This window comes from Corvus kubaryi, unplaced genomic scaffold (genome assembly GCF_017639235.1).
Source record: "Corvus kubaryi isolate FWS band 111438036 unplaced genomic scaffold, C.kubaryi_AGA036_p1.0 37397, whole genome shotgun sequence".
Lineage (NCBI taxonomy): Eukaryota > Metazoa > Chordata > Aves > Passeriformes > Corvidae > Corvus > Corvus kubaryi.
This window is the reverse complement of record NW_024581136.1, coordinates 18,232,737-18,256,921: the sequence shown is the minus strand read 5'-3', so window position 1 is coordinate 18,256,921 and position 24,185 is coordinate 18,232,737. Positions and strand designations below refer to the sequence as shown.

At 41.9% G+C, this 24,185-nt stretch overlaps 1 protein-coding gene across 1 annotated transcript in view; it reads left to right on the top strand.

Moving 5' to 3' along the window:
* Nucleotides 1–24,185, top strand: part of SERPINI1 (serpin family I member 1) — a 44,630-nt gene that overhangs the window by 5,374 nt on the left and 15,071 nt on the right. Inside the window, exons 2-5 of the mRNA XM_042042655.1 lie at nucleotides 18,350–18,617; nucleotides 19,942–20,172; nucleotides 22,671–22,865; nucleotides 23,670–23,874. Coding sequence (XP_041898589.1) covers nucleotides 18,368–18,617; nucleotides 19,942–20,172; nucleotides 22,671–22,865; nucleotides 23,670–23,874 — 881 coding nt within the window. The 5' untranslated portion in view covers nucleotides 18,350–18,367. The remainder of the gene's footprint in view (nucleotides 1–18,349; nucleotides 18,618–19,941; nucleotides 20,173–22,670; nucleotides 22,866–23,669; nucleotides 23,875–24,185) is intronic.

Below are 24,185 nucleotides of genomic sequence, written 5' to 3'. Positions count from 1 at the left end.
AAGAGTTTTAGATTAATGCTTAATGTGCCTGCTACACCTCCTTGGTCTAGTGTGACAAACCAGATCTTGTTTCATGACTGCATGTGCTATGGAGCAGCTTCTTTTTTCTGGGCTGAGGGACTCTGGTTGTGGTTAGTCCAGTCACAGGATTCATCAACACATCTGCTCTCATGGCTCTCTCTATCCAAGGGAGCTGTTGGTGGAGATCTGCAGTCTGAGGAGCTGGGAAGAAGAGGACAGCAGTGTCTGAGAATCTGAGGAGAAGTGAGCCAAGTGTTAGGAAGAGCAGCCATCCTGCAGCTGGAATGTAAACCTGGGAGATGCCGAGCTGAACCCTTTAACTCAGCGCTGCTCTGGTCTGTGGTCGCTGTGATCTCATTTCCATCCTGCAGTAATGTTGACTTAAGTGTGACAGATAGGGATTATGTGTTGTCCCAGCTGGTAATAGTGAAAGTCTGGGAGGGCTGTTTTGCCTTTGCCTCGGGTCATTCCTCTGCATCTGAATTGGCCTTCCCTCTTGATCCGCTGGCCTGCTTTATCCACCTCCCTTTAAGGGTCTCCCTTTCCATGCTCTACTTTCCTCTGCTGTGCCCACAGTGCTCTGTGCTCCTGCAGTGTGTGCTCACAAATCTCTGCTTCTTTTTAACCTCCAAGGCTCCTGACTTCTGCCACCTGAAAATGCGGCTGCAAGGATGCAGAACTGTCTTTGTGGTGCTTTGTAGCTGCAATTATTCACATTCTTCCTGGTGCCCTGTGCTGTGCGTGCCTGGCTGCAGCTCCCTAGGTTGCTGTCACCTGTGTGGTCACTGCAGGCACCAGCTCTGCTTGCTCTAAGTTGGCTGCAGGACAGTGCCTTAGATTAGTCTCCCCCAGGTCTCTGAGGCACAGGGAATGTCTGGGTGTCACCAAACCCCATGGGGATTTTAGAGCTTTTGGAGTCTCCACTTGCTCAGAAGCTACTTGGCATCCTCTGTAGCTGACAGCTTCCATCTGCTCTTCCAACCATGCCTCTGTTAAAATACTAAAGAAAGCAGCATATTAGATGTATGGGAAGATACCAAGGAAAACAAATATCAGAAAAAAAGCAAGCAGGAATATTTAATTACGGGGGATATGGAGCAGCAGGGCATGTAAAATACCCATGACAGTGAGTAAGAATCAAATTGACTGTAAGTAGATCTATTTTGAAGGGATGATATGCATGAAGCAAAAAATGCCATTAGTAGTTTATCATATAAAAATGTGAGGGAGGAAAATGTGCATACAATATTAAAACGCTGTGCACTTGTGGATTTGACATAAGGGATAGCAGGTCCCCATATATGAAGTGACAGGAAAACACCCTGTAGCTGCAAGGGGACAAGCTTTTGCTCAGTCACAATGAAAAAAAGTTCTCGAAGTGATGGAGGTATATTTCCCAAGAAGAACACGAGGACATCTTATATTTGGAATGGGAGAAAAGCAGCATAAATTCAAATCTGCATCTAAGAATTGTTACAAGGAGCTGGGTCTCATAAGGATCTTCGTTACCTGTAATGAAAGCCCTATGGAGATAGAGGTATGATAATGTGTTCCCACTATTTGTCATTTCAGGATTGGTAGAGACTAATTAAATTGATTCTCACCATCCTTTCCTAATCCTTATCTATGTATCTATCCTATCTTGGAGTTATTACTTAATTCCTTAGGAAGTGTAGGGCTTTGGAAGAATGCCTGGAAATATTGCTGAAGCACTGAGAGAGCAAGGACAAAATTAAATTTTTGCTTTCAAAGGCTCTAGGATTATCCCAGGAGCTCAGAGAAGGTAACACCAATGGATTGGTTAGCTTTAAGGGAAGAAGGTAAAAAGCTTCCTTGTTTTTAGATCTTTTGGTAGTGGACAAGTCACTTAATCTTTACTTAACCTACGCTTCTCCAGTGTAAAATGAAATCAGACTCTTCCTACTCCTAAAATCTGAGTGGCTGTGAAGCAGCTGGGGTTGGTTTGTTGAAGGTAAAGGTCTATATGACTGTGATTAATGCTTTTAACAACCTCAGTGGTTATAAGCCATGTAAGCAACTAGCTGGGCATGTAATTCATCAGGCATGGTGATCCTTGCTGTCTCAGAGCAGCTTGGTATAGATTTCTAGAGACACTAGATCGTTCCTATTACCTACTTGAAGGATAAATTGCAACATTTATCATGGCCTTCCCATTTTTATTTTGTAAATCTTCAATGCAATGATTGAGAAACACTTTGAAAGCTAGTAAGTGCAAATCCCAGATATTGTTGGAATTGTATTTTGCACCATCCTGATCAAAGTAACAAATAGCATCAATAGACTTGCACAACACATAAATATTATGTATTTTCAAGGAGGCCATTAGAGCACAGCATTCATTTGGAAAATATTTGCAATAATAACCTATAATTCACTCAGAAAATTTCAGTGTTGAGTTTCAGTCAAGAAAATACTTGATAGCCTTTTGAAACAAGAAACTGTGCCATCACTGAAGCCTTGCAAGGTTGTGCAGAGGCAGGAAGCAGCATATTAATGTGAAATTTCCATCTTTTTCACGCTTAAATGGAGCGGATCTGAAGTCAGTTCATTCAACAAAATGGCAATTTGGATCTATTTTACAGAGCTCACTTGAGGCAATGTGCTCTTGCTAGTTCACTTTAAATATGGATTCTGAGACTACGGAAGTTTTTGCATATTTCAATTACCATTAGTTCTGTTTGCTCAAATTTTACCTGGTTGACTAGAGAAATAAAGTTTTCCTGGGTATCTTTTGGCATATATAAAATCTAGTTAATTAAGACATGCTATACTTTCTCCCCAGAGTCAAAGTATAATGTTCAGCTGGCCGACTTGCATGAATAATCCATCACTGTGAATCATTAATTTAGAAGACAAGCTATGGTAATTGCTGTCTTTATGCAAGCTATGGAAATGCTTAGGGAAATCACTTATTTTTTTTCTTGTTAGTTCCTTTTCTTTTATTTGCTTTGGAATATTTCTAGGCCTGAGTAGTGTGGATTCTGGAATGGATTCACCTGAGTTTTAACAGTTTCTGTGGAAATGGGATTCTTTCTCGGGTTTGAGTAAAAATCTGAATATTTTTCATCTGAAAAACTATTAAAATCATAAGACTTAACCTTGAGCTAATCTTGTGTGCATACACTGGATGAGCCACTTGAAGTTTTGGCAGTTTTAGGAAAAGGACCTGAGAGAGCCTTTTATATTGTTGGAATATATATATATATAAAAATGGAATACGTATATTTTGTTGGAATATGTAGATTTGAAGATAATTTATTACACAATTCATAAAGCTCGTCTATATGTTACATTATATTGTAACCATCCTGTCTGTGTGGCATGAAAAGTTACTGACTTTGTTTCCTTTCTGGGAATCTCTTCACTTTCATAATTAAAATACGAGGGTTTGCTACCAATTTACAATTATTTTGTCTGCCTTCAGAACGAGGGAGAGGGGGTTGGTTGGTATTGAATGGGAGCCTACAGCTTGGTGGCATTTCAGAAGTGGGATATCAATAACCCATATATGACTTAAAGCATATATAAATTATATAATAATGTCATATATGCCAAATATTATAAGGCCTTTTGATTGATGTTAATGGGATTTGCACTATAAATACATAGTACTATGATGGCTTTTATTCCATAGAGGAAACTTCCTTAATATTTCTTGTGTGTTCTGTAGCTGAAATGCAAGGTGGATCATTTCTACAGATAGCTGTAAGATGTAACAATTCTGAAAATGAGCAGGCAGGCTTATTTTGTGTTCTTTTTTTTACCCTCAAATATTTATTTCCCATTTAGGCATCAAACTAGAAGCTTATTTGATCTCATGTGCTCAGATGCTCCTGTTTGTTCCCAGCTGAGCCCTGATGTGCTGCACTTTGAGAAATCCAGCCCTGAATTTTGACATTGTACACAGGGGCAAAAAGAGAACATGTTCCCAGTAAATTCGCATTTGAGCTGAATTCAAATAGGCTTTGCTGTTTGGGTTCAGTTTCATAAGGTAGGAGAGGTGAAATGCTGCTGATAGCTGCAGTTATTGAAAAACAGTAATCACAACTTTCATAAAGTGAGATAAGCCATGTTTATTAATGTTTTCTGTGGACATAGAGTGACTTGGCCCTGGGACATTAAATGCCTAAATGGGTTGTGTAATTAGCTTTTTTCCACTTACAGATCAAGCAGTTAAACACACAACATTTTCTGAGTAGCTCGAATTATTTTTGTCGTGTTAGCTTAAGCCAAGGGAAAACAATTCTGATTTTTCAGGTTTTTAAATAAAATCAGAGCTGCACAGTGAACAGAACTGGGGTCCTGAGGAGGTTTCTATGCCAGCCGTAAAACAGGGATGACTTCTGTGTTTCCATGCCTGACACAGAACAGAGGTTTGAACCTTACTGGCCTGCTTTGGCAAAGGATTCAAAATCATTGAACCAAAGCCATGGGATGTAGTGGATATGGGTGCAGCTCTCCCCAATCAACCTTTTCCAGAGCTTTCTTGTGTTTGCCAGCAAAATTCTATTGTTTAAGTCTAGCCTGATGTTTTCTTACTACAGTTTGAAACTCAGCTTGTCCCATCCACTGTGTGTACACAATCAGAACAGTATTGTAATGCCTTTTTTCTTCTCTCTCCATGATTGTTATCAAACATCCCCAAACTGGCTAAGTTTGAGCTTTTAAATCCATATTAATTTCATACTTGGCTACCTCAACTGGCATCATTGTTAGTCCAATTAAAAAAGAAAACACCCGCCCTAAAGAATTCACAGCCAGGCTGTGTCACACTCGGTCCTAGGGGAAAATTACTTAGGCATAGGGAATACTCCTGGTTTTTGAAAGACACTGCTTGAATGCCTGCCAAATGTAAGCTTTTTTTCCCACAGTGACCACCTTGACCTCTTTGACAGTATCATAAACCAAATAAATACACAGCAATATCCACAGTTGGGTCAGGACAGTACAGGGGAAAATTTCTAGTCTGGATTCCTGGATAAAGTAATCTCAGCAGTTCCCAGAGGGAGTGAGTGGGGAGTTGCCAATGTCAAATAGGAGGTAAATATGGTCACAGTTCCCTCCCTGAAACAAGTCAGCAAAAAGACCTCTGGAAATCTGAACAACCTGGAGACTTTGAGGTAGTTAAGCTCTAATTTTGTAATGTCATGGTTTGAGTCTTTCTATATGAGACAGGTTAAGTGAATAGGACCTTTAAAATGAGAACAAGGAAATGTTTGTTTAATAAGGCCCCAGTAAAGATTTTTTCCTTAATGCAAACTTGCTGAATGGGAGTGTAAAAGCGTTCGAGGTTAGGGATCAGCTGTGTCCGTTCAGGCTTGTAATTACAGCTGTGATAAGTGTGTTTTCAAGTCTTGCTGTACTAAGAGTTTTCTTAATCCATTATTTTACTAGGCCTTTCATTGCCCCTCCTAGTACATCATAACAATTCCTGAAAACTTGTGAATCATGGAAAAATAAGTGCTATTAATTTCTGGCTATATAGAGACATGGGCTAGAGTCTTGCCTGGGCAAGTGCATGGCCATGTCTGACATCACTAATATTGTATTTAGGAGCCACAGTAAGCACACAAATATTACAACTCTGTGTGGTGAAGACTGGAGTGTTTAAAGTCAAGGTTTTTAATGTAGCTTTGGGGAAAAAGTGTAGTGAACTTTTAGTCCATTATTAGTAGCCATGGTTACTGTGGGCTTTGAGAGTTGGAAAAGAGATGTCTTCTGGTGAAGGCTGGATGTTTTCTGCTATTGGCTTCCCTATATTTTTATGGAAACAAGCACTGATGTCTCAGCTGGTTGCTGTTTGCTCTTTAAGTGCAGAAATTCACACCACTGAATGTCCCATGGGATTGGACACTTGGTGCAGTGGAGCTGCTATCACCTCTACACAGGCACTTAACTGCTTCAAACAACAAATCTCAGTGTTGTTCTTCACTTCAAGGTAGTATAATTCTGTATATTCTGCCATGGATGAGTTGAACAAAGAAGTAGTAAACATAAAAGTAACTTTAGGTGGATGATTTCATACTCTGAAGAGGGCCAGCAATAATTTTAGTGTTCTTTGAGCCCAGTGATAAACTCTGTGATCACGAGACAGAGGTGGCCATGCCGCACAGTCCACAAGATGCACAGCTGATCCCTGTGTGCTGCCTCAAGGGTTAGCAGAGTCTTGATGCAGTGAGAGACGAGCTGTTGCCCATTTACACCTGGGGGTGTATTTGGATCCAGCGGCAGAACTGTCCTGTGGTGACTAACTAAAAAAATGTGTGTGATTTGGGCACTGCTTCTCATCCAGCTGCACCAGCTCCAGGAGGTCTGTGTGAGGCAAGGCGTTCTGCCTGCTTGTTGCCTAATGAGTTTGCTGCTGAGACAGATTGACTGAAAATTAAAATATTTTTTCTTCTGTGACTATATTGATGGAACTGCTTGGCACAAACTGGGCCTGAATTCATTGCTTTGAGGTGCAGCTGTCCACCTTGCCTTTTTGACAACTTAATTTAGACATAACAATCAGATAACCTGTGGAAAGCTTGAAAAGTGGGATCTTATATACAGACACAAGAATTCAGGTTGGCCTACTTAGTTTTGAAAGCCACGCTAATTAAAAAGATTAACCTAATTTTAAATAAGTGTGTATGTTACCCACCAATGTAAAATATTGGACGCACATGAATCATAGCTTGTCAAACAAAAACTGGGAGCACTGTCACAGTCTCTCTAAAAAAAGGCAGAATTAATATTAACTTGCCATAAGAAATCCTTATCGAAACACCTTGCTGGAAAACAGGCAGTTTGGTTTGGGGAAGGGAGACAGGGAGGTTTCAACCTTCAATTTTCATTCTGGGTGTTGGAAATTATTTGGTTCCTTTCTTTAAGTTATTGGAGTTTTCAAATGATAAGTATCTTACAAGAAAGCAAAAACCAAAACCAAACCACCCAACCAAAAAAAAAAAAACCCCAAACATCCTCTGTACAACACAGCATGAGTGTATTCCTGGAGCCTCAGGGAGGTTGTGTAGATGTGAGCCAGCAGAGCACAGCACAAGTGGTCTGTTCCTCCAGTGCTTTGTGATTGCTCTTGTTCATGGGAATTGTTGCAGCATTTACAATCAAGTCTAACGTGATGCAAACTCCTCTGTGTGGGAGAATAAGCAAGATTAAGACAAATTCAGCTCCCTCCATGTGGTGTTTAAATGGCTCATCCTGGAGTGGGTACTTGGAACAACGTCAGTTCCCATAAACACAAACCAATGAGGCTTGAACAGTGAGCACAGAAGTGAGCTCCAAAGCCAGATTCCACCTTCCAGGCTTGAATGCTGGACTCTGAATGGAGCTGTTTTGTCCGTGGTGAGCCAAGAGTGATGTTTCAATAGCCACAAGCCTCCGAGGCCAGGATAAACAAAACTATGGGAACAAAAATGCAAATATTTTACCCCCCTCCCTGTGGTAAATAAGGCTTGTTTTTTGCCTCTGACTGAAAAAACTGTATTTCTTTGGTCATTGTGTATCTTCCTTTGTGGATAAGATGCCTGCACAGCAGGGAGTAGTTTTTCCTCCCTGCCTTTCTGTTTCTAACTTTCCCGTTTATCCCTTGAAGCTGCTGTTGTTCCAGATATTCTCTCTGAACAATTCAGAAACACATGCAGGGCACCAAGCTTACTTCTTGTTTTCATGCCCTGCCAGCTCTCCCAGTGTGAACAGCATGAGGCTGCTACTGTCCCATTTGTTGGCTTTTTGTGTTTTTTCCTTAAGTTGGTAGGTTCATGGATGCTTGTGAAGAAACAAGAGGGAGGAAGGACATGAATGATGATGTGGAGATAAAAGCATGAGGATTTTAGTGGCTATTCTGTCCATTGTGCCATACTAGGTGGTTTATTCTTCCTGTCTAGATCTGACTTGTCTGTATTGGTGTCTGGAGTCTTCTCTGTGATGAGGCAGATGTCCTGGTTGCTTGCTTTTTTTAGGTATTTGCAGGGCTGCTCTCAAGTGGAAGCAACGTAAAACCAGAGTTGTGGAGTTGTAGAAGTCATGGGGATAAGAGAGACAAACGAAAATATTTGAGAATATATGAAAAATACCAGCAAAGCAAATAGCAGTGATGCTGAGGGCTCAGAGGCAAGAATTGGAATTGGCCTTAGGGTAGGAGGAAAGAGGAGTTTAATTTTCTTCTTCGCATGGAATTCCCATGCTTCTCACTCCTTTGGGAAGGTCGGTGATCAGCATCCTTCAGATCAAAAAGAAATTCTTATGGAATGCCTTGTTGGGAGTTTTGCACTGTGTAAAATACAGAGTGAAAAAATCCTGCTAGTGGCTGAATTTGGCATTGAGATTATTCTGTAGTTTTTAGAAAAAAACTCTGTACTTTGTAACAGATGTTATTCTGCTATGTTAGAGAAATATTTGAAGTGGAGAGGCTTAATGCTAAATTTTTCTCTCAGTTACTGATTTTGCTGAAATGTTCTTGCTCAGTGACTCCATTTTGCTGGTTCAGAACTGAAACCCTCTGAGTGACTCTTCTTTCTCACCCTTTTGTCTCTGCAAACTTCGTGCTAGACCAGCTTTAGAGCCTTTTCTCACTGTCATTTTGTGCCTTAGCCTTGGCTCTGCTGGTTGGGCTGGGTGCACTTGCCAAAACAGCCCTTTCAGCTGGTTTTTAAACCCGGGCTTTCCTAGGCCCTGCCTGGCTCCTGGCTGTGCCAGGACAGCTCTGTCAGCTGGTGGCCGTGTCCTGGACGCGGGTGCCGGGGCTGCCAGGAGGGCTCAGCACAGAGCTGTTGCTGCTGTCAGAACAGGCTCTCTGAGGTGTGCAGCTGCTCCCAGGAGGGATTGTGGCTGGCTGGGAGCTCAGCAGTGGCTGCTGCAGTCCCAAGTCTTCCATGGAGAAAGGGACCATGGAGCAGAGAAGCGTTGGAGGAACGGTGTCCGTGCGTTATAAACAGCTGTCCTGGTAATGACGAATTGCTGCTGGTAATTAATCAGGGTATAACATCTACTTGGAATGCTGGGGTTAATTGTTTTGGGTTTTTTTTTTTTTCTAAAGCAATCTGTCTTATTACTGTACTGTAAGAAAGTAATTCTGATCTCAGAAGTGTTAACAGAAGTGAATAATAAGTCTCCTGGCAAGAGGGACGTTACCTAAATGTAAATGGAGCCCAGTGTTGATTGCAAGGCTGAAGCCAATATTATTTTGTAGGAAAACAAGCTGGTTTGTACGTCACGCTTGCTTTCAGTTCATGCAGTGACAGACTCCTCTTCTGAAATCCTGATACATTTTAATTAACTTTCTTCATCATCTTGACACAGCTATACCATAACGTGATCTCTTTTCTTCTGAAGTCCTTGTGAAGGGAGCTGAACAAGGTATGGAAGAATTAACTTCTACTTTGATCTTTTGAAATGGTGTTTCACACCATATACTTTTTCTATTTAGTTATTCTGGGATGATTTAAAGATTATCATTCTTCATTGTGTTTCTTAAAGGACATTTGAAAACTTTCCTGAGTTGGTTGATGGGCTTTTAAAAGGCATTCAGCAAAGCATCCTCCAGAGATGCACAGTTTCTAGGTGCTTCTCATGTAGCATTCCCTATTCCTATGACCCCAAGTAGTGAAGGGTTCCTATTCTGTTTTTGTTTCGCCCTAATTAGTTATGTCTTTCAGTCCTCCTACTTTGGAAGGTTTAAAATTGGCTGTGAGAGCTTGTATAATGCCAGGCAAAGTACATAGCCTAATGTAATATATCTGAAGTGACTTTATGTATAAATAGGGAGTTGCAAGAAAAATGCTGGAAACACCGTGTTCCAAACTCACTTGCTGTAAATGCTTCCACAGAATGTATTATTAATATATTTTGGTTCTGCTGAAACTGTAATATCATCATGCATTACAGCAATATCTGTGACATAAGTGACAGCTTTCATCGCTGATAAAACTACGCTCCAGTACATGCAGGAGTCTCGCCTTTAGACTCCAACTGCAGTGATTGCATCTGGCAGTTGCATATGGTGAAACTTAGATATTGCCCTTTTAATTAAATTATAGTGGGAACTTGCTACTGGGAGCTTGATGATCAGCTGAATTTCACAGGAAAATAACAGAAATGGGACTTACTGTAAGTAAGGAAATTTGTGGTACGTGCAAGAGCAGGCAAGAAGTTGTTCTTGTGTCTAAAATAACTGATTGCAGTGTTCTATCTCTGCTGCTTCTGATAGAAAGAGACTACTACAGAATTAGCTCTCACCCTGCCTTTCCCAGATAGCCCTAAGGAAGTCTGAGGGAGGAAAAGGAATGCTGCTGTCTCATTTGGGGCATCTTCCCTCGATGGTTGCACCCTGTGGAGTACTGCACTGGCCTTTTCACTCAAAAGAAAAATCATTGCAGAGGTAGAACGTGTCAGAATTGGTTCTTGAGAGCCTCTCAGACCCAACTTCCCCTCCTGTGTGTGGGCATTGTCCTTCCTTCCACAGCAGATCAGGTCACCATCTTCACCACCAGACCGATGTATGTGAGAGAGGCCTCGTTCAGGGAGCTCTGCGGGACTGACAGCCTTCACTGCAACAGAAATGGATGTTAAAAACCCACCAAAACCAGTCTGTGCCTAGTAAGATGCTTCTATGGAACTTGACAGGTAGACCCCCTGCTTTTGGTGTGCTGACAGCAGATCCTATATAGTATTTCAATCTCAAGCCTTGAAGCTCTCCCCAGTCAGGCTTTGTTGACTTTTTCAGATGAGCCACAGGCACACCCCCAGTTCTGAACCTTTAGAATCCCCAAGTTCCATAATGCTTCGAATTTGAGCTTGAGCTTGTAGGTTTCACAGAGCTTGTAGGTTTTGTGTTTTCTTATTTATAGCTCTTACTTTGTGGGGCACACTGGAGCTGTCAAAAATAAGGCATTCTGCCAAACTATTTCTAAAAATTTGTTTCTCCTAGACAGAAGAAACAGAGAATTGCATATGAGTCCTCCCAGTTGCAGGCCTTATAGCAGTAGATTTGGAAACAAGACCACCTTTTTAAATTGTCTAGACATGTATTTAGATGTTCACTTTAGGCTATTCAAATTTAAGTATTTTGGACATGGCTTCTCAGCATCTCTTTTTATTTTTTAATTGGAGCTGAGGGAATATGCTTGAGGAAGTGCAATTAAGACAACTTTGGCTTGCATAATTGCCTCAGCAGGTTAGTGACTCAGTGCCAAGCTCCATGAAAGTTTAAAAACATTTGGGATTCAGTGGAAAAAAATTGTCAACATGAAATTTTTCAGTTTACCATTTACTTTTCAGGTTTTCTCAAAGCTCGTGGTGCCATGGAGTCATTTAAAAACAGATATAAAGAATCCTGAAGGGCATGACTTGGCTGTGTGTTGGAGAGCAAGGTTTTAGTGTGGTCCAAACACTTCCTGTAGAATGACTCTTCTTTGTCTTAGTCGCTCTGTACTGGAGGTTTAAATGCCCCACTCTTTCCTATATCCTTATTGGGCTGCTCTCTAATGAAATTAGCCTCGAGGTTTCCTGCTCCAGAAGGCAATGACACCATAATTGACAGATGGTGATAAAATCCTTTAACTTATTAATAAATGTTTGTGCAGATTGAGATATAGATGTCGTTGCACCGAGACAAACAGTTTCCAACAAGCTCAGTGGTTCCAGATGTGTCTGTAGAATCTCTGCTTGACAAGGTAAGGGTAAACATTTTTTAGGGATAAACATTTTTTGCAGCACAGAAAATGTAAGTACATGCCCTAATACGAAGGAGCTGCCTTGGTGGCTAAATGTAACACATGTCTTAGCCAGCAGTGATGTGCCTGCCTGCCATCAAGAGGAATCTGGAATTTCCCAGGACTGTCACCACTTCAGGGACTGCACTCCTTATACCCAGAGTGCTTTGTAGATGCTTCATGTGCTGCGTGCGCTGTCCTTGATAGCTGTAGCTTAAAGCATGTTATGGACATCTAGTTATTCTGGCATTTCCTTGGCTATATTCTGCTGGTTATGAGCAATAACACCTCCTGAATTGTGTGTCTGTTGTTGTGAGAATTGGTATTTGATTTGCCTGCTCTCACCTCCAGGCAGGCTCTGTGTGGCAGCCCCACGTGAGCGTGTCCCAGTGCATTGGGTGAGCACTGCTGGCTGTGGGTTCCCAGCAGGGTGTTTGATACCCTTGTGCTGCTGTCCCCTGGACACCTGCCTGTTTCCCTGGCTGTGGAAAAGCAATTATTTCTCAGGTGAAGCCAGCTCAGGTTTGAGCTTTGTTTTGCAGTCCTTGTGCTGGAGGAAGAGAGGGGCTGAGTGCCAGGGAGGAAAAGGGAGATGAACACAGTGAGCAGCTGATGGGAGGAAGCGTCATGTTACTTCTGTGAGGTTTTCCTGAGGTAAAACCACAACGTTCTGGAGGTGAGAATGCTTCTGCTCCAGTAGTACTGGCTGGAGGTGCAATTTTTGCCCAATCTTCAAGCAAAAATCTATCCAGGTTGGACAAAGCAGAAGGGACTGAAAAGGTGATTCTTGTGTTGCTCTGCAGTGGAGAGAGTGGGTTTGTAAGAAGCTTGAGGTTTGTGGTAGCAGCCACATTCCCCTGTTGTTGTAGGGCCTGAGGCAAGCCTGAGCTAGCCAGGAGCAAATCCTGGACATCACTAGGAGCCTCCTCTGCACATCCTTCAGGGTAGCCATGACAACCATTCCTGGTCCTGGGGAACAGCTGAGGATCTCACTGACTGCTCCTGCATCCCGTGTGCTCAGCTGGGGCTCAGGGGGTTCTTTGTGGAGGGGAAGTTGGGATCATTTTCTAAGCTGTGTTCATTTTCTAAACTGTTATTACCAGTTAGGTGGTGCCTCTCACTCTGATATTTATTGGTTGATGTGATTGCCAACAAGAAATCATTCAGAGAGTAAAAGTGCCTGCAGCAATTGTCATGTTTACCAACTGACAAAGCCGTAGTGGCTGAATTTCACCAAATTTACATCCTTCCATGATTCATCTGCCACAGGCGTGATACAGTTCTGGTTGGGTTTGGGGGAGAGAGAATCCCACAGTTCCTACCTGGATCCACAGTGGATTTTTCCTCTGACCAGCAGGTCTTGTTCCCTGAGCAAATTTGTCTGTTGCTTTATCAAATTGTTCTGCCAGACTTCTGTCTGTTCCTGCAGCTGTTCTTTACAGGAGACAATGTAATCAGTCCTGTTACCACACTTGCTTTCCTCCCAGGGCTTTTTTTTTTTTAACACACTGCTCAGGAATCAGCAGTTTTTCTCATTTGTGCTTCCCACACCTTTGGTGTTTAGCTTGCAGGTAGCCAAGAGTAATCTTGAAGGTAACTAATCTTAGTTTAGTCTCTGTGTGCTGAGGACCTAAGGCAATGTATCACAGCTTTATTTTGTAGGTTTTTAAAGCCATAAATTAGTTTCTTTATAAAACCCTCGGTAAAGGTGTAAAAGAAAAGGAAATTATAACCCATTTTTTCAACCTGTCTGACAAGTACAAGGTACTAGAATTCAACCCTTAATTGAATTTTTGGCACCTTCCTACGCTGAATCCAGGTCTCGCTGTTTCAAAATTCATGGTAACTCATGTCTGTGAACTCAGTTGGAGTTTGTTGATAGGCTATCTCAAAATATCTTGGCTTATAGAGAGCGCCTGCCCCTTTTGCATTTTACTGGAACCGAATAGTTCAGAGTTTGTGGGTGTGAGGGGGCGAATTTGTTCTGCTTCCTCTTAGTCATCTCAGCCTTCTGCTGGGGAAAGGCAAGAGCTGGATAAGCAGTCCTGTATTTATCAGATGAATGTTTTTCTTCAGACATCACAAGAATGGGTGTTCCTGTGCCCATGCACAGGAGCACTTCTGGGCTGGCCCCACAGCAGGCAAGCAGGAACACTGAGCTGGTTGTGGCCACTTGGGGAAATGTGCTGGGCTGAATTTTGGGACTGATTATATCTTTCCAGATGTTTTCTGAAATGCTGAATAAAAAAGTTTCCTGGGAATTGAACCAGGTACACTGCCCTCAATGCCAGTACCCCCTGAAGGACGTGTATCTGGAATCTTGTTGGGTTTAGTGTTCTGTGGCCGCTTTTTTCCCCTGAGAACAGTTGCAAGCCAGAGCAAAACTGATACTCTGACAGACCTCCCTAGCAAGTGAGGATTTGTGATACACAACTGTTTTTCAAGAAGAGGCTGTGGCAAGGAGAGTTTTATGTTTGCACTGATTCCTTGATTGCCTGGTAGGAGAGAGGTCTTCGTGCATCAATTGATGAAATCAAACAGAGCTCAGAATCTATCTGACATACCCTCAAATGAGAAATTCATACCTTTAGCCTTAAGAACTGTATGGCTGAGGAGTGAAAGTATTTTTGACAGCTTTTTTTATTCTTATATTTAGCCAACAAAAGCAAAAGGCACACAGTAACATTTGAAACTGATGATTCTTGATTTTTAAGCATTGTTCGGTGGGGACATTGACTCCTTTTCCACTTCTTCAGTATTATTTAACCAGATTGCATTGACGTAAAGCAGCAGTGACAGACTGTACTGGGGATGGCTGAGGAAGACAGAAAAGACTGAGTAAAAAGTTTGATGATACTCCCAGGGACTGTTTTAAGTTCTGAATGTGCATTACATAATGTTCAGCTTCATTTCCTGCCCTTAAAGTGTGTTTGTGAGTAGGGTCCAGGCAATTAAAGATGCTCTCGGTGCTGCTGCAGTGACAAACCAGGGTGCCCTGGGCTCTGAGTGGAGAGAGATGCTGGGAACATGCTGCACCAGAATCAGTCACAGCTCTTGGTTGGATCCAGCCCTCCTGCGTGAGGAGGCACAAACCCAAAGTAATCCAGCCTGAAGTGAGGCAGGATCAGAGAAGCAGGAGCTGCTCTGGCTGGAATGATAATTAAGAGCTGGATTCCCAGTTGTCAGCAGAGCAGTGTGTGCATGAACCAGAAGTGTGAGAGGAATTGAACTGAGGAATTTACCATGGACATTTCCCATTAGATGGGTGAGATTGAGACCATTTTCACACTGGCTGGCAAGGATTGATCAGGTGTCTGTGGTGTTTTACAGCCCCTCCCCACTGACCAGCACCCACAGATCTTTAGTTTGCTTTGAAGCATTTTCCCTTGCATTGGACTCAGTCATTTATTTTTGTATTTTCACAAATATCTTTAGAGAGCACTGACAGCAAATGAGCTGGTAAATCCTCTGCCTGTATCCCTGTGTTCATTCCTACCTCCCTGTCTGTTTTCCTTTTCCCTTGACGTGTGATGGGGAACTTCACTGTGAACTTTATTAGAAAACCTCTCTAGACTAAAATAATGTGGAAGGGCAGGGGAGGAAACCTAAGTCATTTGGTTTTAATTCATATCTACTGGGACTTCTATTCTACACAGTTCAGCCTCTTGTGTTGCCATCAGTGGGATTTGGCACGTATTTAAAAGCATAAGTTTGGTACTTTGTCTTGTTAAGAGCATTTCAGTATAAATTTTATTTGTCTCCATCTATGTGCTTACTCTATTTTCTGTCCAACTAAATAATGAAAAGTAATACACTTAATTATTTCATATGAGGAGTTTTTGGTGAGTCGTCACAAAGAAATATGATTTTGATTTGTATATAATGTTGGGGTTCCAGCATTGTCTAATAACAAATATTTTATTAGCATTCAGACAGTCTGACCTGCATGTTAAGCACTTAATTAAGATGTATAAATTTCCCCCTCCTTCCCCTCTGCAGTTATTTAAGCCTGTCTGGCAGTAGTACACAGGACAGAGATCAGTGATGGAGTGTTGAACAGCTGCCTCTGCAACTGTAAGCTGGGGAAGTTCCCATTTTTAAAACTGAAAATTATTTTACAGGTGTTTTAACCACATCGGGTCTCAAAGTGAGCTCAAGCTGTTCTTGATCCAGGAGTGGAAAGCTTTAGCTCTCTGTATAATTGCATCCACTGCACAACTTGTTTGTATAGATTAGGGTGGGAGAGCTCCCAAATTTGGGCTCATCCTCAACAAAAGAAGGATGAGCTCCTGCTTATCTATTTTCTGAGTACTGTTTTTGGTGCCACTATAGACCTGTGTGATGGAGGTTTATTAAGCTTTTCTTGCCTTGGTGCAGCTTTTAGGATAAGAGAATAATGCCTGGGCTCAGTCCATCATGGTGATGTGCTGACTGAAGTCTTATGTAACATTGGCAGAGGCATGCTCCAGGGCTTTTAAATAAAGAAATCTACAGTGCCCATGATCACAGAGAAATCCAGTTATTTTCTGTAACAGAAACCTTAATATCCTTAAGTCAATAATTTATAAATGGACAGATTAAAAAAATGAACCGCTATTAAGAAAAGCAGTTGTTGGGGAAGTTTGTGGTGTGTGGATAATGTTTGGGGTTATAAAAAATGTCTCAGTGTTTCAGAAATAAACAGTGGTGGTCAGACTGGTGTTTTGCACTGGGCAGCAGTGAAGTGCTGGGTGGTTGTGTCAGTGGCTGGAACATGCAGGCAGAAGGATTAAAGCTGCTGTTTTAGGCTTGTATGGCTTATCTGTGCTGTTCCTAAATAGAATAAGAGCCTTCAGTGGACATTTTTGCTCTCTTACTAAGAATCAGAGGAAGATTGATCAGGTAGCCCAGAGAAGTGAAGTGATGCCACCATAGATGAGAGTTTATTGGAAATTTAGAAAAGGGGAATATTTCTTTCATGTGTGGAAAGAATCACGGGAAAGGAGATGAGGGGCAGGGGAGAGGCAAGGCTCTCCTTTTCCCCTGAACCATGTGGGATTGCTGCACTGGTTCATCTCTTTAATTTTCTCAGTTCAGGACTAAACAAAAGGCTGATGGAGGCTGAGGGACAGGAGGAATCTTAACTAGTGCTGGCACCAGTGGCTGCCAAGGCACGTGTGTGTACCCTGTTGTTCTTTGCATTTTCTGAGCTATAAAATGCGAGTAATAACACTTAAATTATGGATCATTCAGTGCTGTGCGAGTGAATTAGATAATGCTACATAGGCCTTTGAAGATGAAATGCAGAATATAAATGCTGTATAAAGCTTACTTTGTGTCATGTCTATAAAACCTCTGGTAATGCAGCCCCAGGATTGCAGGGAAGCATAAGGAGAGGCACTTGGGCTGGCTGCATGCAAATTGATTCAGTGGAGCAGCAGCATTCACACAAATCTGTGCTGTGCTGACGAGCCCTGCAGCCTGGCACAAGTTGTAAACACTTGTGGATAAAGCTCTGAGCCTTGTCCTGTCCAACCCCCTGCTTCAGGAGGATTTGCTCTGTTGTGTGGCAGAGGGAAGGAATTGAAATGGGAGCTCTGGTGGTTGCTATTTCTCACCCGAGACATGCAGCAGTAGTGGGTCGCATGCCAAGGTAGCACGGAGTTTAAAGGAGACTAAAAATGGAAGGATGAAGTTACACATTCACCGCTCCAGGAGCTGGAATTCTACTATCAGTAGTTGTGTGATGAGCTAAAGTGGGGTAGAGTGAGAACTGTTGCTTACCCCAGAGCATTTTAGCAAAGCCTGGAGGATGGATTAGTCAGAAGCATCAGTGCTAGCCCTTTTTTTAAATTTAGTTTCCTTTCTTGTTCCCGCTGTTGGATCTTTCTCGCTGTACAGTACCCTTGTCCTCTGAGGCTCTCTGAGCGGGGGTTGACTCCCAGCTAGCAGAGCTACCCAATTTTTCACTGTTATTTACTAACAAAAAGGGGTTTACTTGGTAACTAAGCCATGATTGATTTTTTTTTTTTTTCCTTCCCTCCTTTCAAAGAATTTTTGGCTGCTTGCCATGTGTTTTGCAACTGAGCAACATCACGGAACAGTAACTTTGTCACGGGTGTCCTCGAGCTCTCACACAGTGCTTGGAAGAGTTTTACCTGTTGGGGGCTTACAGTGACTTAGATAAAGAAGTTGCATCTTACTAGAAGGTCACATGAATGAAAAATGCAGATTTATGGGTCTTCTTGGTGGGAAGGTGCAGAAACACAAACCAATTCCAGGTCAGCATTGCTAAACAGCCACAATTCCAAAGGGAAGTAGGAAAGGGGTTGCTGTCTTTGGGGTCTTTTTCTGTAGAAGCCATGAGTGTTTTGATGGTCTGGGGCTGGAAGATTTCACAAACACATAGTTACATAATAGAGGAGGTTATTTTTGTGTGAAAATAGATCATTACTTCTGTTTTAATTGTCTCCTCCACATAACTGCATTGTGCATTGAACTCTAGGGATTTTCTTCCCCCACAGATTTAAGATTAAAAAGTTGACTATTCTTCTTTCTCTCAAGTTGAATTTTATATTATTCAAACCATCTTATTTTGTCTAAAATTTATCATGCAGATCTTAAAATCTCAAGACATGTATTTCCTTGGACTGCTGTCTTTCCTCGCTTTGCAAAGCGAAGCCTTCAAGACCAATTTTCCTGATGAAACCATTGCTGAGCTCTCTGTGAACATTTACAACCAGCTGCGAGCCACGAGGGAGGATGAGAACATCCTGTTCTCTCCTCTGAGCATTGCCATAGCCATGGGAATGGTGGAGCTGGGAGCCCATGGAACCACCTTGAAAGAAATCCGACATTCCTTGGGATTTGACAGCTTAAAAAATGGTGAGGCCTTTTCATCTTGTCTTATTGTGGGGCTGTTTGTCTTAGAGAAACAGGAGCAAGAGTGGGAGTGGCCTGCTCATGTCCATGGGTTATTAATCACTGGATTTCTTGGTATCCTTGATGGCCTGGGCAGGCTCAAACATGTGGGTTCTGCATGAGCTGAGAGATGCTGGCATAAAACCCTGCCTGGGCTACCTGAATCTTCAACAGTTGCAGCTCACACTGCTCATCCTGGTTTCTGCTGCAAAATAAAGTTGCCTTGGCCTCTAGAAATAGAAGATTTTTTTAGGAACATGCTTTTTAGTGATTATAGTGAAACCTGGAAAGGAAAGCAGTAGTTTCAGCAAAATTGCTTCTGTTGATATCCAAGTAACTGGTTTGAAACCTGAATGACATTTCTTACTCATGCAGTGTGCTGGACTTTGGAGTCTTCAGTGAAAGGATGCTGGGGAGGAATTTCTGAACACAGACATCAAACTGTGTTTATCAGAACCACTGCAGAGATGATGCCTCTCTGTGGAGGCTGCAGCACCAATTGAGTTCTACATTTTGTCTCTAAAACATTAATCAATTATCCCTTAGCTGAAATTGAGGGAGTTGTGCAGTTGATTTGTTCTCGGCTGTTCGCTATTCTTGCATGAGAGTGGCATTCAGTGAAAGTGTTCCCATGATTTCTGCTTGGAATATATCATTGCAATCAGTTTTTAAGGTTTATTTTGTTAGTTTTTAAATTAAAAATTTCAGCTTCAGGCAAATGATGCAGCAGTACAAGGCAGGAGCCTTGTACTTATCTTAAAGCAGACTGCTTTAATCCTGTTCAGGATTTGTCATTGCCCACCAAGGATTCTGTACTGCCCCATGAAGGATCCTGGGAAATTCTAGACCTACTTTTGGCATAGAAAAGGCTGCAGGAAGTCCTTAGTTTCAAAATTTGAAGTTCATTTTTCCTTAACTGACTTTTAGGATGGAACAAAAGTTCTGTTCAGAATTTGTGGTTGCAAGACTTAGAAATGGGACCTGTAAGAATAGGTTTTTTTTAATTGCTCTTTCACTGTAGAAAGGATTTCCATTGATAGCTTTGCCTCTGGTGGGACTCAAATGTCTCATTAATTAGACTAATTATAGCTGGTAGAAAAAACAGGCTCAAAGTAATATGTTCTTGGAGATTATTCCTTCAGATCTGAAGGTGTGTGTAGGTTTAGAAACAAGTTTATTTTAATAAGATGACTTTCCTTCGCATAAAACATCTTTGTGAATTTTCAGCAGAAAAGCCATGGAATAACTTCCTTTTCTGAACTGCTGAAGCTGTTTTTTCTTTCCTCAGGTGAAGAGTTTGCCTTCCTGAAGGACCTTTCTGACATGGCAACTGCTGAAGAAAGTCACTATGTGCTGGACATTGCCAACTCCCTCTATGTGCAGAATGGGTTTCATGTCAGTGACAAATTCCTGCAGCTGGTGAAAAAATACTTTAAAGCTGAAGTAGAGAATGTAGATTTCAGCCAAAGTGCAGCTGTTGCTACTCAGATCAATAAATGGGTGGAGAATCACACAAATAGTAAGTCCATGCGATCCTTTTGTACACTTCCTGCAGGAAGTGTTTCTGTTTCCAAACTTGTGCAGTGCAGTTGGGTTGGTGCTTTGGCTTTTATCTGTTCAGTCTGAGACTGAAGTTTCTCCTCCCAGGAAAAGAATTCTAGTATTTCTATTTTTTCCTGTGTAGGACTCATCTGTCATAAGTAATATTAGTCATTGTTAATCATGTGGCATCTATTTGAATATTTTTTTCTCTGGTCTTACCATCTGTAGCATTTATTGATTGAGACAGTTTTAATGGTATTTTAAATTATTTTTAAAATTGGTAAGTATTATTGGTAATGGCAGAAAAGTGGTCTGCAGAGGGGTTGTTGGCTCATGCTTTGGGTGTGTGGAGTATCACTCCTCCTCTGAGGAACTCTTACTCACAAGGTACTGTGAAATAGAATAGTAGGGAATAAAAAGATAATTTTGAACCACAGAATCAGCCTTTGTAATGCAATATTTTGCAATGTGAGGAAATGAGATAGCATGTGGAGAGGGTAGTTGATTTTAGAAACGCTGTCAACAGTTTCACAACACAAATTTGCAGCAGGGGAGTTAAGCACAAAATTACTGCTGTAAATATGCACATTGAGAGCTGCAGGATGCTGGCTTGGCTTGGCAGCTCCCAGAGAGGTGGCACTTCCTGGATACATGCAGAGTCCCAATGTCTGGGAGTCTCCTGTTGTAGGGATCAAAGCATGATCTCGTTCCTGTTCATCTGGCCCACTCTGAAGGTTGATATTTTGAGAGTAATTCAGTGGGGTCTGGCTCTGGCACAGTTGTACCGTTGGGAATTTGAAGGGATTGGGATCACCTGCAGGGAATTTACACATCTCCATGTAGTCTGAGCACTTAAGAATCCATAGTGCTTTATGGAAACGTATGGCTCGAAAGTGGAAAAGCACCTCCTGTCATGCTTTCATTCCATTTGGAAAATGGTCTGGTTTTTTCCCAGGGAACACAGCAGCCATTATGTTCCTAACAAACTGCCCTTTCTCTCAGGCTGCAGAAATAACTGGATGTAAGTGATGCTGCAGATTGCAGAGTGTTTCCATGGACGTGGTGTCTCTCTGGGAGAGAAGGAAAAGCAGGGCCCACCAGGGCAGCTGGGCAGCTCTGAGTGTCAGGCTGGGATAGTTCCAGTCCCTGAGCTGGTCCCTGCCCACTCCATCTCCTTCTCTCTGCCTGCCAGCTCTGCTGGAGGAGAAGGCTGATTTCCCCCTTAGGAAAGGGGCCACAGGACAGGCAGGTTTCCAGTTCCAGCAAGTTTAGCATGATGGGAGGCTTGGAGCAGAAAACAGAACCATCAAAGGTTTCTCTGGGCAGGAAAATTCTTAACATTTCATTAGTGTGTTAACAAGATGTGGCTGAAAAAACATAAAGAAACATGAGTACCAAATAGAAATCTGGAAGTGTTTTCCTTCTTAATGTTTCCCTTTTGTTTTTTTCCAACTCCAAGTGAGTATTGGTCACACCTCCCTCCTTAGAACATTCAAGATAAAATGAAATACAAACAGCAACCCGGAAGAAATCCAGCCCTGTGATACACAAATTTAACACCAGTTAGTCAGGATCACATGCTCCAGAAAGCAGAATTAATTTGTTTTTTAAACCATGGATTCAGGAGTAATAATCAGACCAAGAAATGTGTTTATTTTAACACTTTGCATTGCAATGTCAGCTAAAAGTAGAAGTGAGCTAGAAAGCTGTCTGAAGGAAGCTGTTCTTGAAGAACAGTGACAGATCTGGTCAGTGCACCCAGTTTACCAAACTGGAAATGATTTTGGTGAAATGCAAGGCATTTGAGATGAGCTACAGCAGGTACCAGACTGCATTCTGATGTAAATGACTTCTTTAGGAGCAGGAGCAAAGCAGCTGCCATGCTCAGCTGCCGTACCTCCCATGAATAGAGCAGATGCTAGATGGTTTTCCTCTTTTGCTTTTCAAGAGCTAATGTCACTGCAACAAATGCTGGGAATTTATGTGGATTTTTGATGCTTAGTCCTGGCTTTGAATTCAACAGAACATCACTGAAGCTCCTTCAGAGCTGTCCCAGGTGAAGCTGCAATGGGTGCACTTAGACCCTTTAAATCAAGCATCCAGTTAAGCACTTCTTTGGATTGGAGCCAAAGTTTGTACAAACTCTAACCTTAAGATGAAAGTGCTGAACTGTTTCATAGCAGCAGGGTAAACATTCCATTTGTGACCCTTTTTCCACATGGCTTCCTTGTAGGGTATATTTAGTAGTGATGAAGAAACAGTTGCCTAACATGTACTTGATGGAAGGGTTTACACACCTACACTGTGATTTAGGTTTACAAAACACTGGTACTTTAATTGGAGATTTAATGAAACATCTGAATTGGAAATTACATGTTAACACTGCTTTTTATTTTCTTGCATTTTTCTAGCTGCCTTAAGTTTGGATTTAATGCTCACACTGACATGCAGACTGACAGCTGGGTTTCTTTTTAGGTATGATCAAAGATTTTGTGTCTTCAAGAGACTTTGGTGCTCTAACTCATTTGGCTCTCATCAATGCAATCTACTTTAAAGGCAACTGGAAGTCACAGTTCAGACCTGAAAATACTAGAACTTTTTCTTTCACTAAAGATGATGAAAGTGAAGTGCAGATTCCAATGATGTACCAACAGGGAGAGTTCTACTACGGTGAGTTAGACCTGTAGCAATTTAAAGCTACTAAATCTTCACTTAATGGGTTTGTTGCAGTAATATCCATTTGTACTGTTGTCTCTTCTTCCACCTTTAGTTTTAATTGTGAATTTTTAATGTGCTGTTTGCCCAAAGAAGGGACTCGGAGCTTCGTGTTTTTTCCTAATGTGTGTATTCTAACTGGTAGCAGCATTTATAATGACCTGCTTGGTGCCACAGGATGGCTTTCAGAATGTTTACCCATTTAAGCTCTTCACAATTCTTGAGCTAGTTGTGCTTATCACAAAAATAATTTTCTTGTGCTGTGCTAAACATTCAAATGAATAATGTTTGCTCATTACTGTTGGACTGGTAAAATAGAGGTTCTTTGAACAGCAGAACTAATGATCATTTTTAGTTGGAGTTTGAGCTCCAAGTAGGTTCTAAAGGGTCTGGCACTGGCAGCATTTTGCTCAGTCTCACCACTGAAAAATTCTCTCTCCTGAATAAAAAACTTCTCCCCATTTCCCTGAAAGTCTCAGCAGCCTTAAATTTTATGTTCTTCTCTGTCCTACCAGTGAAAGTTATGTCACAGAACTGTGATTATCTACAAACTGTGTGGTAGCTTGAGCTTGTATTCTTTAAGAAACCAAATGTAAGCCTCAAATTCTGTGATGAAGAAACCAATATAAATTTTATGTAGAATAAAGAGGGTCATTTTAAACTCCAGTATGTAGTAAATGCTGCCTAGAATTAGGCCTATTTACACTAAAGACAAAAGAAAACACTTCCAGCAGGGTTTTTGTTGTTTTCCTCCTCTAGGAGAGTTCAGTGATGGCTCCAACGAAGCAGGAGGGATCTACCAGGTCCTGGAAATACCCTATGAGGGGGATGAGATCAGCATGATGATCGTCCTGTCCAGGCAGGAAGTTCCACTGGCCACACTGGAACCACTGGTCAAGGCCTCCTTGATTAATGAATGGGCTAATTCAGTGAAGAAGCAAAAAGTGGAAGTGTATTTGCCAAGGTGAGAGCGTGTTCCCGTGTCTCTGGAAGGGTGAATTGCATCTGAATTGATGGAGGAGCAGAGTGGGGAAAGCTTGAACAACCTGCTCAAGCCTGGAGTGATGCAGCTCCCACAGGAGGGTGGCTTTGACAGCAAGGCCTGGGGGGATGCAGTGCAGAGTGATGGTTATTGCAGCATCCCACCAGCACTGCTTTTGCATCCCTTTCAGAGGAGAGTGCTCTGGAAAGGAAAGTTTCCTCGTCAGGAGTACACATCCACTCGGAATGGTGCTCAGGGTATTGCAGAACTCATTATGGATAAGTTCCGTTCAG